The following is a 14,527-nucleotide window of genomic DNA, read 5'->3' as shown; positions in this document are numbered from 1 at the left end:
TCAACACCCAAACACACACACAGGCAGACAGATGTTCCAAACAGTTTTCTGTTGTTTTATCATGATTTTCTTATTTTATCCTCACCAGTTTTTAAATATGAACCTTGTTTAGAGGGAATTGTGTGAGAAGCCAAAAAATCATGAAATGTGGAATTAATGTACAAAAGTAAGTGAACCCCCAGAAGCATTGGTAAAGTCAAGTAGGTAATCGATTAATGTAAAACATAATTGGGTGCTGAAATAATCAATTAAGCATACTAATCAAACAGACTTCCTGTGGAAAGGGTTTGAGCAGCCATGATTAAAAGAGAGAGGAAACCCACCAAACCACTGTAGTGCCAAGGCACCCACAGGGATCAACAATGCCAAGAGGAGAGGAGGACATAAGGAAGAGAGTAGTGACAGCCCATCAGTCTGGGGAAAGCTACAAGACCCTCTATAAAAGATCCCAGCACCATTTATCCATTTGCAAATGGAGGGCATTCAACATCACAGCAACATTTCCTAGAAGTGGATGCCCATCAAAAGTATGACAAAGATGCACCAGAAAAATAATAAATTGGGTAAAAGCCAACCCTTCTGGATCTGGACCACTCCATATCATCCAGGGAACCATGAATTCTCAGGCCTATCAATACATTCTTGATCTGAACCTCATGTCAGTCAGGGAGATGAAGCTAGGGAGGAAATAGATTAGGAACAGGACAATGACCCTATAAGCATTCAAGCAAAATGACCAAGGAATGGCTTAAGACAGTGGTCCCCAAACTTTTTCTTCCGAAGGCCAGCTCACTATGCCTGGCTCTAAGAGAGGGCCAGAGACTCGGAGTATATCAGTAACCATAAATAGCTTAGTGCTGTGAACAAAGGCAGTCTACCTTAGTTGAATATTCCATTACATTTAAAGGTAAACTATGCAGTATTGGCAATTTCCTTACTGTTTTCTTGTTTTTTGCTTTTTTTTCGCTGGCTCTGTCATGACGAATGTCTGAGAAACTCCATCGCTACCTTTTTCTAGCCGGTGCCTGGCATGTATGTGTATTTGAATGCAGTAAAGCAATTCGTTACACTAGTTATACTTCCTGACACTGAGGCCGTCGGCCCGCCGGCCCACAGTTGCAAGGGTGGTTTTTCCGCTCACAGGCGCTAGGGCAGGGGTCGGCAACCTTTTTTGCCTGGAGAGCCACTTTTACCAATTTTTTTTTTTTTTTAATCTCAGAAGAGCCACATAAATACGGTTACAAGAAAAAGTTTGGATATTTAACATACAGCTATTTTCATTCAACAGAGGATTTTTTAATACATTTTCTACTAGTTTTAAAAGTAATGTGCAAGTAACTTGAAATGTAAAGTGGAATGACAGAAGTATAGGACTTAGGCTTCCCATGTAGGCTAAACACCACCCCCTATTTTCCCAGTGTCCTTTGGTATGCAAAGTAGGCTAATCATAGTTCACAACACAACACCCAATTTTCAAATGGCAAAATTGAACATTAGGCCTACCAGAGATTAGATTTGGTGATGGCCTTGGAGTCTGGCTGTATTCAGTGAGGTGAAGTTTCATGCAAGTAGCAGTAGTAGTAGTAACGCCAACTAATAGCCTACCATGCTATTAGCAGTAGTAGTAGTAGTAGTAGTAACGCCAACTAATAGCCTACCATGGATGGATGTGACAGTTTTGCGCGGAATTGCCCTTAAACCCGAAAAAAGTCATATAACCATTCCAATGACTCTGAAGCTGTTAAATGAAGGTAAATTAAGCTAAAAAAACTTGCATATTACGCTAAAAAACCTGCATAGTGTGCCTTTAATCTATAGGCTATTGCAATTTAATACCATTGTTATCTGTGTTTATATTGCCATCATGCCATATCAGTGTAAAATGTAGCTCAAATGAAATAATACTAATAATAGCATTCTCAAAACTATAAGCAGGGAGTCCCAAAAGTATATTTTGAACTCTGAACTTTGCATACACAGCTCAAGTTGTGAACAAGCAATATCCTACAAATAATTTAAAGTTCTCAAACTATGAGTTTTATGAAGTGGTGGCAGAAACATCTGAAATGACCACCATTCTAACTTTCACTCACCTGATGAGAACTTTGTGTTCGTACTCCCGTGCGGGCCGGATCCTATATACCACGGACATGTTTTGGGGGGCCGTATCCTGGGGACCACTGGCTAAGATAAAAAGAATTCATACTCTGGATTGGCCTAGTCAAAGTCCAGACCTCAATTCAATAGAAATGTTTTGGCTAGAAGCGGGCATGACATGCCAGTTGACCCTCCAACCTCTCTCAACTGGCTTAGTTCTGCAAGGAGGAGTATGCAAAATCCACAGAACCAGATGTGAGACACTAGTTAATGGGCACAGAAGACGTTTGGTTGAAGTAGTGGTTGCAAAAGGAGGTGCTACAGGAAATTAACTACATGGGTTCACACATAATTTTGCAAATGTCATATTTTTGAAAAAATTTCATATTTTTGTAAAGTTTTTGTAAACTAAACCACTTTTGGTGAATATATAATGAAACTATATAACTTTCTTGTTTCTGTCTTTTATTTGGAAGGACAGCTTTGGAAATTGAGGTTTGGATGTGCAGTAAATAAGGTTATTTAGATTTTGACCACTGACCATATCTGAGGGTTCACAAACTTTCAAGCAGCATTGTAGTAGGTCATGGAAATTCAGGTTTTTTGTCAGGGAAAAGTCATGGAATTTTACATTTGACTTAGAGTGGGAGCCCTGGTTATGTTAGCAAGTGAACCACCCACAACTGCCCAGAGTGCTGGTTGCTACAGATATATAGGCCCTGTACATCTAGGTATATATTGCACAGCAACTTACATTAGCTTTCTCTATTTTCAGTGTCATTGATTGCATTCACGGCCATGGCTCTCTTGGCATTCTTCGAATTTTTTGTGTATCGGGATACATGGATGTCCTATGAATATGAAGTCGATAAGGATTTTACAAGGTAAAATATATCAGCCATGAATAGTATACAGTTGAAAAACATGCAATATTCTGTTTAACATGTATAACAAAATATGTTTTACATATATTTGTGATCGATAATGTCTTGAATAAAGTTTGAATAAAGACGTATCTTGTTTTCCCACCTTTTCTCTCTTTCAGTAAATTACGAATAAATATAGATGTTACCGTTGCCATGAGGTGTCAATGTAAGTTCCACCACCAGTACCAAAAACGTGTATACTCGTACAATGTTACTGAAATGTACAATGTAAATTGGACTTGTTTAACCAAGAGATATTGGCTGCTCTGTAGTTGTAGGTGCAGATGTTTTGGATTTGGCTGAGACAATGGTAGCATCTGATGGTCTTCAGTATGAACCAGTGAGTATTGATGGAGAAAGCTTTTGTTGTCATTAATGCATCCAACTTATTATTTCCGCCTAATAATTATTCCACTATCCCTTTGTATTTGAAAACTATTTAGGTTGTTTTTGAGCTGACCCCCCAACAAAGGATCTGGCACAGGTAAACATGCACTTTCTATCTAGACTGAGTACAGGGACGTCAGTCTGTCTGTTCTTCAGGTATCTGTTGAACCATTTATCTGACTGACTTCACATTTGGCAGGTGTCTTGCTAAAGGTTTTTTATGTCACCCCCTTTTCCACAATTCTAAATAGTTTCTTGAGGTCTTGCGTATGCGTCTTTGCAACAAACTATAAATATAACTCAATACAATATAGAGGGAATGCACCGACAGCAGTCTGTAGAAAGAGAGAGGGGGGAACACAGTGTTCCTACCCGAACAGCAACTTCCTAAGACTATTTTACAAGCGATAAGACCTGGTCAGAGTGCAGCAGAAGTGCTGTTCGCCCTATTAAGAGTTTATGTGCCATGTAGCACCCACCAACGTAATAACTTCCCACCAATGTAATAAACTGTCTAAGTAATAAAAATATGCACATTTTCAATTTCAATTCAATTTCAATTTCAATTTAATTTCACTTATAGTGCGCCAAAACATTACACATGTCTCATGGCACTTTACAGAATGTTAGACAATCAGAAAAAAGAAAAGTTTTAAAATGGTTTTAAACCCACCAACGTAATAATTTCCCACAAATTTAATAATTTTTAATTTTATTACTTTCCCACCAAAGTAATAAACCAATAATTATTACTTTTGCCGGAAGTTATTACGTTGGTGGGAAAGTTTATTTTAGTTATGGCTCTACCATACAATCTCGTGCTGAAATCACTCTAAATGGAAGAGGTCCCAGATGGATGAGCGTGAAGCTAGGCGGAGCTAAGCGGAACGAAATTCATCTGGCGAGAGTCAGGTTAGGGATTTCCACCACTGGCTTGGTTCTATTCACTTGCATTTATATCTGAAACTTTGGAAATGAATGCTAAAGACATTATAAGAGACTTATATATGTGTTCACTGTCTTGGCAATCCACCAAAATGTTAGTAGTATTTCAGAGAAAGCCAACATTGCACTCTTTGATAACAAAAAAGATGGTATTTCTCTGGCACTTCTTGTTGTAGGACTCTGCTGCTCATTCAAAACCGTCTGCGAGAAGAACACGCTCTTCAAGATGTCCTGTTCAAAAGCCTTCTAAAGGGAGGGCCTACGGCACTGCCTCCACGGTCAGTGGTTATTATTGCCTGCTATCTCTAACCTTTCCAACCAAATGGACACACTGCACCCATTTTCACAACCCACACCTTTCATAACAATCATTTCTTGAAACATTTTATAGTATACAATCTGCTGACTGATTGTTTTTAAAAACAAACTAAGCTTTGACTTCTGGTTATTTTTAATAAAGGAATGTTGCACACACCATCATGTGTTAGAAGTAATGCAGAAGAAAGTTTACAGTTGGCATTGGAAACCTTTTTGTTTTCACCCTCAGACAATATTTGTTCATATGAAATCTTTAGCGCCAATATGCCTAGCCTTTGAATTAGTTTTTAATTTTTCATTACTTTTTCATATCCTTAGCCACAATGATGTTTTGTATTAGTGCTGTGACATTTCATTTAAATGAAGCAATTTATTTAATTTGCATTGAATTGAATCTGATAATAATTATTCATTAAATGGAAATTGACATTATGCATAATACATCAAAAAATGTAAACATAACCAGGAGTCCCCCTGTCACAAAGAGAACCCTTGCACTGTGGTGCAAACTGGGCAACAGGGCAGAGGGAGGTAGAAATCTGGTGTATATAGTAGTCCATGGTTATGTTCACATCGATAGCTAAATGTGCCTCAATTCTGATTTGTTATGTTCACATGTGGCACAGATCAGATATGTATTATGAACATGTATATAGCAAACAGGGACACTGGTTGCTATAGGTTATTAGACTATTTTGGGGATGTTTTTATGCCTTTAATCAAACAGGACAGTGAAGAGAGTGACAGGAAACGGGCAGGAGAGAGAGGCGGTACGAGATCGGGAAATGACCCGGGTCTGGGTCCTCATGGGCATTTGGACCAGAAGGTGGCACAGATGCTGCAGCCTCCTGTGCCACAGTGACCCCCATAAGACAATTCTGATAGACAAAAATATGTCATTAGATACCATGCCTGCCATTTACATGTGTGTGCTTTTGTGTGTCAATCTTGCAATACTGTAAGATATGGTACTCATTTTCATTGAATCTGCCCTTATTTTGTTCATGCTAACTGCATTTCTTTATAGATATGCTTTATCCAATGATATATTTGCATCTAACATACTGTTTTCATTTCTGTCTCTCTCTCTCAAGTGAAGTGGATCCTAATCAGTCCCCAAATGCATGTAGGATACATGGACACCTTTATGTCAATAAAGTTGCTGGGAACTTCCACATCACTGTTGGCAAGTATGTTTAATTGTTGAGACGTTGAGTTAATTGAGAAGAAACAATAAAATTGTAGTATGTCTGTCCTTTTGAATCCTTTTGGATTTCGTCAGTCTAGCTGAAATTAAGTGTTCTGATTCTAACTGTGATTCAGAGTTGTTACACACACCTACCAAATTTGGTGTGCATAGCTGAAACTATATGCCAACCACAGTATGTCAAAATTGTTCATGTATATCTCACTTCCTAGTGAGTCTAGTTAGCACGCAGAACTTCTCAATTGTAATTGAGAGTGGGTCTGGGAAAGGTTCATTGACTTGCGACTTTCGGAAGGGACATAAGGGGGCGCTAAGACACTAAGTGACATAAGGGGGCACTATGGAGTCAATAGGCCACACCCGGAGCCAAGTCTTTGTCCATGACAGCTTAATCCGGCACCTGTTGTGTGTGCCAAATTTCATTTAGTTTTGGCCCATGGGAACACCTAGAAAAGGCAAAGCGCGGCAGGATACCGCCAACTATAATAATAACAATCCTTACAGAAACAATAGGGCTTTTGCACCACACAACAAGTCATAAGCAAAGCAGGGCTCTCAACTCATAGCGTGGAACACATCCCAAAACACGCCACATATGCCTTTTTTATCACGTTCATTTTTAGTCCATGCTTTCTTCCTCCAATGTAGATAATAAGAGTTGAGCTAATGACATGATCTGTGAATTTTGTTCACGTAATTTACAGACTACGTGAATGAAACCTACAATGTGCATATGCGTTTCAAGACACAACACTCAAAACGAGGGAACAATAAATCAAATGTAGCCTACGCATCATGTTTTAGGTTACTTATCAACAAATAACCAAACGACTGAAGTCATAGACTAGAAGCAGAGCCTTTGGGAACATTCCCGGTGGTCCTTAACGTTTTGGGCCAGTCTGAATATTGTGAGCTTAAATATATTGTTTTAGACATTCATTTGCTGCGCCCTCATGGCACTTCAGCAGCCTGGGCTGTGCGGTCGCAGAGTTCTTGTCTATGTCGCAGCCCCTCTTGCACTCTCTCCAAATATTAACCAAGTAGCAAGCACAAAATCTGCACAAAAAGTTGCCAGCAGTAATTTAGGGGAGTGAACCTGGAGGAAGAATTTGGGTCACCCAAATAGCAAGTCCAATATCTTTGGGGAGGGGAAATATTTGTGTCTATAAAATTAATTAATAATTGTGATAAATAATCATGATCTCAATATAGATCTGCAAATTCTGATACATTAAAAAGTAGAGGTGGGACAATATATTGATGTCATAGTATTCTTTCGCAAGGTGTTTGTGATGTATCGTGTGACTGGATATCTCCATATAATTTTTTGAGTGAGTGAATAACGAGTAAATACCAAATGGATATAGTGCATAACGACTGGATAACAAGTGGCTCGCTTTGAGCTAACTAGGTGTGAAACTAACTACTTTAACAAGAGCTCATGTGTTTACATATGGTTTTATTAGAAAACTTTCAAATGAAAGATTTTGATGTATTTGAAGCCTTTTGTCTTGGCGTCATAGTCAAACCTGCTCCATTAGTGGCATATAGAACTAAGGAGTGCCACTTAAGTACAGTTACAATTTCTCTAGCACCCATGGAAGAACGGTATGTTTAAATTACAGGTGTGATGTCTATCCTTGAACATTTTTCTGTGAAGTCTGTTCTGTATTTCACTCTGTCCTGAAATCCCTGTCTTGCCCTCTCCCTGACTGACCACACCAATCTCCACCATCCCTGGTGACTGTCTTTGTCTGGTGTGTTTTTCACTGCCATGTCATGTCTGTTTTGTTTAGAGCTATTCCACATCCCAGAGGACACGCCCATCTAGCTGCTCTCGTCAGCCATGAAAGTAAGCTGGTTTTCTATAGCTATTCATGGATCTGATGACTAGGTTGTTGTAATGATGGCTACATTTATTCATTAAGTTATTCATAGACCAAGGTAACTGAACAGCTACACATTTCCATCAGTATGTGTGCTCTGTCAACACTGAATCCTTAAATGTGGTGATGAATTTAGCACAGTGCTCTACCATTTTAGCTACCAGAGAGGACACACCTACAGTGCTGCTCGAAAGTTTGTGAACCCTCAGACATGGTCAGTTGTTTTTTACAAAAACAAAATGAAATAACCTTATTTAATGCACATCCAAACCCCAATTTGTAAAGCTGACTTTCCAAATAATAGACAGAAACAAAATAAAGTTATATATTTTATTACCTATTCAACAAAAGTGGTTAAGATAGCAAAAACTCAAAAGTATTTTGTACTTTTGTACATACATTAATTCCATGTTTCATGATTTTTTTTGGCTTCTCACACAATTCCCTCTAAACAAGTCCATGCATTTGAAAAATTAATATACACACCTGACAGTTCATATTTAAAAGAGATAAGAATCACATACTTTCAAGCAGCACTGTATAACTTTTGACTGACTGTTTGTTAATGAAATTTAAACTGTGTTTGTTCAGCTTATAACTTCTCCCACCGAATTGATCATCTGTCCTTTGGGGAGGAAATACCAGGTGTCATAAATCCACTGGATGGCACAGAGAAAGTGTGCACTGACCGTATGTATAAACTGACAGCTGAGGTTCACAAATGCTCCTTATGTGTGTGTGTGTATTTATATTAATATATGATGTTCTCAATCTCTGCCCACCTTACAGATAATCAGATGTTTCAGTATTTCATCACCATTGTGCCCACCAAGCTGAAAACCTACAAGATATCAGCAGAAACTCACCAGTACTCTGTCACAGAGAGGGTAGGTAGACAAAACTAGGAACATTTCTTCATTTATGGTTATGGCTCTGAGCAGATGCTTTTGTCAAAAGTAATGTACAAGAATAAGTCAAAAGTAATTAGTCATATAGCCCACAATGGTAATAGTATCAAAATAATAATAATAGCAAATCATCATAATAACCATTACTATAAACATATAAATGTTGACTCTGCAAGAAGAATGAATCGGTTAGATACATAGTACTGAAACTATCAGTAGAATGAAGAGAATTGGGTAAATCATTCCACCACCAATACAAGGAATCACAGACAAAAAGAGTCTTGACTGACCTATTTATGTTAATGGAAGGCTGACATCATAGACGCCCGTTAGAAGACTACAGTGGGCCAGAGGGGGCATAAAGCTGGATCATAGAATTAAGATAGCAAGGTGCAAATTCAGTGTCAAAATCAAGTGTCCTGTAGGCCAGAGTAAGGCTGCTATAGAGAGTCAATGAAGCATAACTAGTTACATGTGTCTTTGGCTGATTAAAGACCAATTCTCTGAAATGGTCTCACTGCACAAGCAGGCAGGCCAACTAACAATGCATTACAATAGTCCAGTTTGAAAAGAACCATGGTCTGCACAGGAAGTTGTGTGGCATATTGTATAAGATAAGGTCTATACCTCTGAATATTGCACAGCATGAACCGATATGACTTTGTGACAGGTTACATACACCTAAACAAGTTCCTCTGGAAATACTGAAGGGAGGGATGAGCTGCCTCTCTGGTGTTTTGTTTGCTCCTGGATTCAAATGTAATGTACATTGTTTTGGACTAAAGCTGCTGAGACATTTAAACAGAAACAAATGCAACGTCATGCACAATCGCCGACGGCACATTTGAAGTAAACATTTGCATCAGTACTTGTTGTCCCTGAGGGTCTGATCTGCCTGATTGCTTGTATGTGTGAAACACAGGAACGGGTGATAAACCATGCTGCTGGTAGTCATGGTGTTTCTGGAATCTTCATGAAGTATGATATTAGTTCCCTCATGGTCACGGTCACGGAGCAGCACATGCCCCTGTGGCAGTTCCTGGTGCGCCTTTGCGGCATTATTGGAGGCATCTTCTCAACCACAGGTCAGAGTTATTCACAATCTACTGCAGAGCAGTTCACAACTAACTGCTTTATGCTGTATGTACATAAGTAATAAAGCAATCATGGGATATACATTTTCGCCTTCACCTTTCAGGCATGCTCCATGGTCTGGTTGGATTCTGTGTGGACATCGTCTGTTGTCGCTTAAAGCTGGGCGTCTATAAACCCAAAGAGGCAAGTTCAATTGTCAAATATATCTTAGAGTCATGAAAGGCCTGGTTTTCCATTACATCACGACAAACCAAACCCTTATACAAATAAAGGTTACTTTTTAAGTAGAACTAGAAAATGTAATTTCGAGGAAATTAACAGTGCATGAAAATATAAATATACTGTATATTAACATAAAATGCAAAACAAACTTTTATTTGGAAACAGTTGGCAGGAGTCATAGTTGATAACAACTGACAGTTAAAATGTCTAAACAGTTAAATAGGTGAGTAGTTTAAATAGTTAAATTATTTAATAGTGAATTATTGTAGTGAGGACATTTATTTTGAAACAGTTGTGGGCAGAGGAAATAGGAACAGAATCTGTAGTCTTAATAGAGCCAGATTGTATGCTTAAAGCCTGAGACAGAGTACATAGTTTAAAAGTTGAATTTAGATAGTGTAATGGATGTTGATAGACAGAAAGTTGAATGGATGTTGATAGGCAGATTGTTTAATGGATGTTGGTGGATAGTTTAATGGGTGGATGAGTGAATGGTTTGAAGAGGATAAACGGTTAAAGCTGAATTAGATGCAGAAATTTGGTGGGAAGAATAATAATAATAATAAGAAGAAGAAGAAGACTTCGGATAACAGAACAGTGCATTTTCATGCACTGTAATAATTAATCCAATTAGTTATTTTCTATATCCAGAGTCAGTTGATTATTTTTCCAAACTGTGAGAGGCATATCATTTTATAAAGCTGAATCGTCAACATGATGAGCATGAAAAGGCCCCTTCGATTTATGTAATTTTTTGTATGCAATATTTTATACACGTGCGGAAATCTTGTGCCCTGAATATAAACATAAACAAAGGGAACTTCCTGTGCAATTGCTGACTGCACATTTAACAAGTGTGCTAGCCTGCTAGATACCTAGTGCTGAATCTCCATAAAGGAACCTTTTTTTTTTTTAGGTTCAGTAGCTTATCAAAACTTACTTATGGTTCTTTAGTAAGATTGTGTGCTACTGTAACAGACAACAATGTGTCCATTTCTACTACTGAGCTTTACTCAACAAAGAATCTTTGCTTCCATACTGTACAATCATCCTCGAGGATTTCATACATGATCGTCTTTTATTGTCATGGTTAAAGCCAATTACAAAAGGACTTGCATATCAGTGGCACTGTTTTGCTTGTAGTACTTTTGAGGCAAAACAAAGCATTTTGAGCAAGTTATCGACATAATTATGGTTTTGAAAATGTGAAGGATGTTAAGAATGATTCAAGTTATGCACCAAGGCATCTGAGGAAAAACTAAAATAGCTTATCTCTTCTCATTTTTTAGGTTGGTATTCTTGATGGACACAGCAGCCAAACACCATTACTTACAGATACTAATGAACAGGAGTAAGCTGGCTCATTTGTGGTGGTCTTGTTTCTGAACTGTGTGGCTGCCTACTAGGGTTCACTGCATCCACCTTCACCTGATTTGGTGAAATAAACAGCATTTACAGGGATACACATCCCAATTGAAGACTTTTCACTCCAATAAACTACATAAGGACCCTATTCAAGAGTCACTCAAATTATGTCAATATTAATTTGGTGACAGTGGGCTTTTATTGTTTTGTCATCTATGGATTGTGAACATACCTGCTTAAAATAGCATCCATTTTTCACATGATGAGCATGTAGTGATTATGTGCAAGGCACAAAAGAAATAGAAGCATACTGTATAGCTTGGAAGTGGTTCCGAGTCCTCTTTGAAATGAACTAATAATGTAAATACAAAAATTCCCTTTTGGTTTGGTCCACTTTCTGGTCCCCTTTTAGTGGACAGTTTAATTCTTTTAAAAGGGACTAGGGTGTTTTTACATATAGTCCCTTTTAAAAGAACCGAACTCAGTATCTGCATAGAAAATGTGACCAAGGGGGAGAATGTATAAGCAAAATAAAATTGGTACCACCATACTTAACAGAAGATTAAGAACCTTCTATTTGACGAATAGGATGTAAACCATTACAATCCAGTACCAGATAATCCCACCCAATGCCTCAGCCTGTCTAACAGTATGCAGTAATCAATTGTGTCAAAGGCCGCACTAAGGTGCAGAAGTATCAGGACAGAGTCCAAGCCATCATCGGCTATTTTTAAAAGGTCATTGGTAACTTTCAGTAGTACTGTTTCAGTGCTATGATGTTTAGGAAACCAGATTGAAACCTCTTGTTGTTATGTTGTTATCAAGAGCAGAAAGAAGTTGATTGGACACTATTTTTTCAAGAATTTTAGATATAAAAGGTAATTTGGATATAGGGCTGTAGTTTTGAAGAAGAGGGATCAAGCCCAGCCTTTTTTAGCAAAGGGTTCACAGGCCGTTTTAAAATAATCAGGGACATTACCATTACACAAGGAACTGTTTAAGATGGAGAGCAGGCAGGGCCCAACAGATTCCATTACCTCTATTAAGAAACTTAGTTGGCACAATATCAAGAGGGCTGGAAGACACTTTCATATGAGACATTTTCTAAAAGTTCAGATTAGGTGATGGGATCCAACTTGTTCAAAATATCTTGTTCAGAATGGTGTACCTCAAGTAACTTGGATCAGGAGTAATAGAGGCTCTAATAGCCTCCACCTCCTCAGTAAAAAAAGGACAAGAATTTTCACAATCAGCATCACTTTCAACTGGGGCACAAGGTGGGTTTGGGTTTACCAGATAATCTACTGTTTTGAATAAAAACAGGGTTGTTATTATGGTCAGAAATAAGTTCTGAAAAATAGTGTGATATTGCATTCTTAACCATGTTGTTGTATTGTGATAATAAATCTTTCATAATGTATATTGGAGACCAGACTTTTTCCACCTCTGCTTTCCTGCACTCCCGTTTACAGCTACGACTTGGTGCTAAAATGCTCAGTCAGATCATTAGTACAGTGATGTTCAGATAAGGTTGGACAATCACTATCAAATAAAGCACACCATTTTGAGGCACTAAACTCATTAAAGATAGGGGTGCGAGAGTGAGCTATTGTGGGGTGAGCTATTGTCAATAGTAAGTGGTTCACAGCTACATACTATTAATTTGTGGTCAGAAATAATCATATCCAGGCAATTGACAGAGGATATTCCTACACCCAGGGTAAAAACAAGGTCCAGTGTATGGCCTCGTTATGCGTTGGCCCACGCACATACTGAATGAAATTCAAAGCGGTAACAGTGTTAACAAAATCAGTAGCATAAACATTAGTTGAGTCATAAACATGGAAATTAAAATCACCACAATGAAGAATTCTGTCATACTTCAGAATAAGACTGGAAAGAAAGTCAGAAAACTCTGCTAAAAAGTAGCTAGTTGATTTTGGTGGGTGATAAATTGTAGCAAAACAATAGGGCAGAGACCACCAAGTTTAAAAGTAAGAGCTTCAAAGGAACTAAATTTCTCACAAGGTACTTAATAGCATTTCAAATTCTTCCTGTAAACGCCCACTAAGCCACCACCACGGCCACTGGCCCTTGGTTTATTGAAACAATCATACTGTGGAGGGCACAGTTCAGTAAGCTGACAATGATCATTCATTTGCAGCCAGGATTCAGTAAACATAAACTTCACATCAGCAGATGAAATAAAATCATTCAAAAATAAATGTCTTATTGGATAGAGATCTCACATTGAGAAGTGCCATTTGAAGAATTGACCTGTTTGCGGAGGAGTGGGAGAGTTCAAATTGTCACGTGATCCCTCTGAAGCAGCAGAACTTTTGGACACAGGAGCCACAGTCCGTATTTTGATCAGATGTTTACGGCGTGAATGCTCTAGAAACCTGCGGTGAATTGGCAGGAGATCCCGTGGAGATGATGCTGTTGTCAGAGTGGGGATGCTTTCCTCTGTCGCTCGTTGGATGATAAGAGGTGTTATTGTATGGACAGGAGACCTCTAATGCAAGATATATTTTTCAAACACTGTACTTCCATGATTTGTGCAATTAAATGCAGTTGTGAAATTCCATTTTTCGGGAAATGAGGGTAGGTAGGGTTCCCACGGATCATGGAATATCATGGAATTTTAGAAAGTCTATTCCAGACATGGAAAGTCAGGGAATTTAATCATTCTTGGGGCAGTGTCATGGAATATCAGCAATTTTGTTGTAGCGGTTTCAAATTTACTTGCCAAAATACATTAAAACAGATATTTCCCCACAGAATTGGTGTATATCTGGTTATTGGCTTTACTGCTTGTTTGAGTAGTTGTGGTTAGCCCAATTTTGTTTATTCAGTGCCCATTTATTCATCTTCCACTCTAAAAAAGTAAAAGATTCTTGAACGCTCTGCAGCTGCTCTGAAATCTTTGGTTGGTATGTTATACTATTTATTATATAGTAGTTCATGGAATTTCATTTTTTTGTCAGGGAAAAGTCATGGAATTTTACATTTGACTTTGATTGGGAAACCTTATAGTCTCATCTGGTAGCTAAAAACAATCAACTTAATCTTTTACAAAAGATGTATCAAGAGGTTTATGGGTATATACTTTGATATTTTAAAATAAAAATGAATTTTGTTTCACATGAAAGTTTTAATGTCTTGACTTAT

General features: G+C 38.1%; 1 protein-coding gene across 2 annotated transcripts in view; it reads left to right on the top strand.

Moving 5' to 3' along the window:
* Window positions 1-11,504, top strand: part of ergic2 (ERGIC and golgi 2) — a 15,550-nt gene extending 4,046 nt beyond the window's left edge. For both annotated transcript variants that reach the window (XM_042108828.1, XM_042108829.1), the window contains exons 3-14: window positions 2,873-2,981; window positions 3,143-3,189; window positions 3,296-3,363; window positions 3,467-3,507; window positions 4,532-4,633; window positions 5,768-5,863; window positions 7,677-7,732; window positions 8,358-8,456; window positions 8,556-8,653; window positions 9,597-9,759; window positions 9,873-9,952; window positions 11,281-11,504. In XM_042108828.1, the coding sequence (XP_041964762.1) occupies window positions 2,873-2,981; window positions 3,143-3,189; window positions 3,296-3,363; window positions 3,467-3,507; window positions 4,532-4,633; window positions 5,768-5,863; window positions 7,677-7,732; window positions 8,358-8,456; window positions 8,556-8,653; window positions 9,597-9,759; window positions 9,873-9,952; window positions 11,281-11,346 (1,025 nt within the window). In that variant the 3' untranslated portion in view covers window positions 11,347-11,504. The remainder of the gene's footprint in view (window positions 1-2,872; window positions 2,982-3,142; window positions 3,190-3,295; window positions 3,364-3,466; window positions 3,508-4,531; window positions 4,634-5,767; window positions 5,864-7,676; window positions 7,733-8,357; window positions 8,457-8,555; window positions 8,654-9,596; window positions 9,760-9,872; window positions 9,953-11,280) is intronic.
* Window positions 11,505-14,527: the final 3,023 nt, after the last annotated feature.

Source organism: Alosa sapidissima, chromosome 11, assembly GCF_018492685.1.
Source record: "Alosa sapidissima isolate fAloSap1 chromosome 11, fAloSap1.pri, whole genome shotgun sequence".
Taxonomy (NCBI): Eukaryota; Metazoa; Chordata; class Actinopteri; order Clupeiformes; family Clupeidae; genus Alosa; species Alosa sapidissima.
This window is presented reverse-complemented; position numbering and strand designations above follow the sequence as displayed.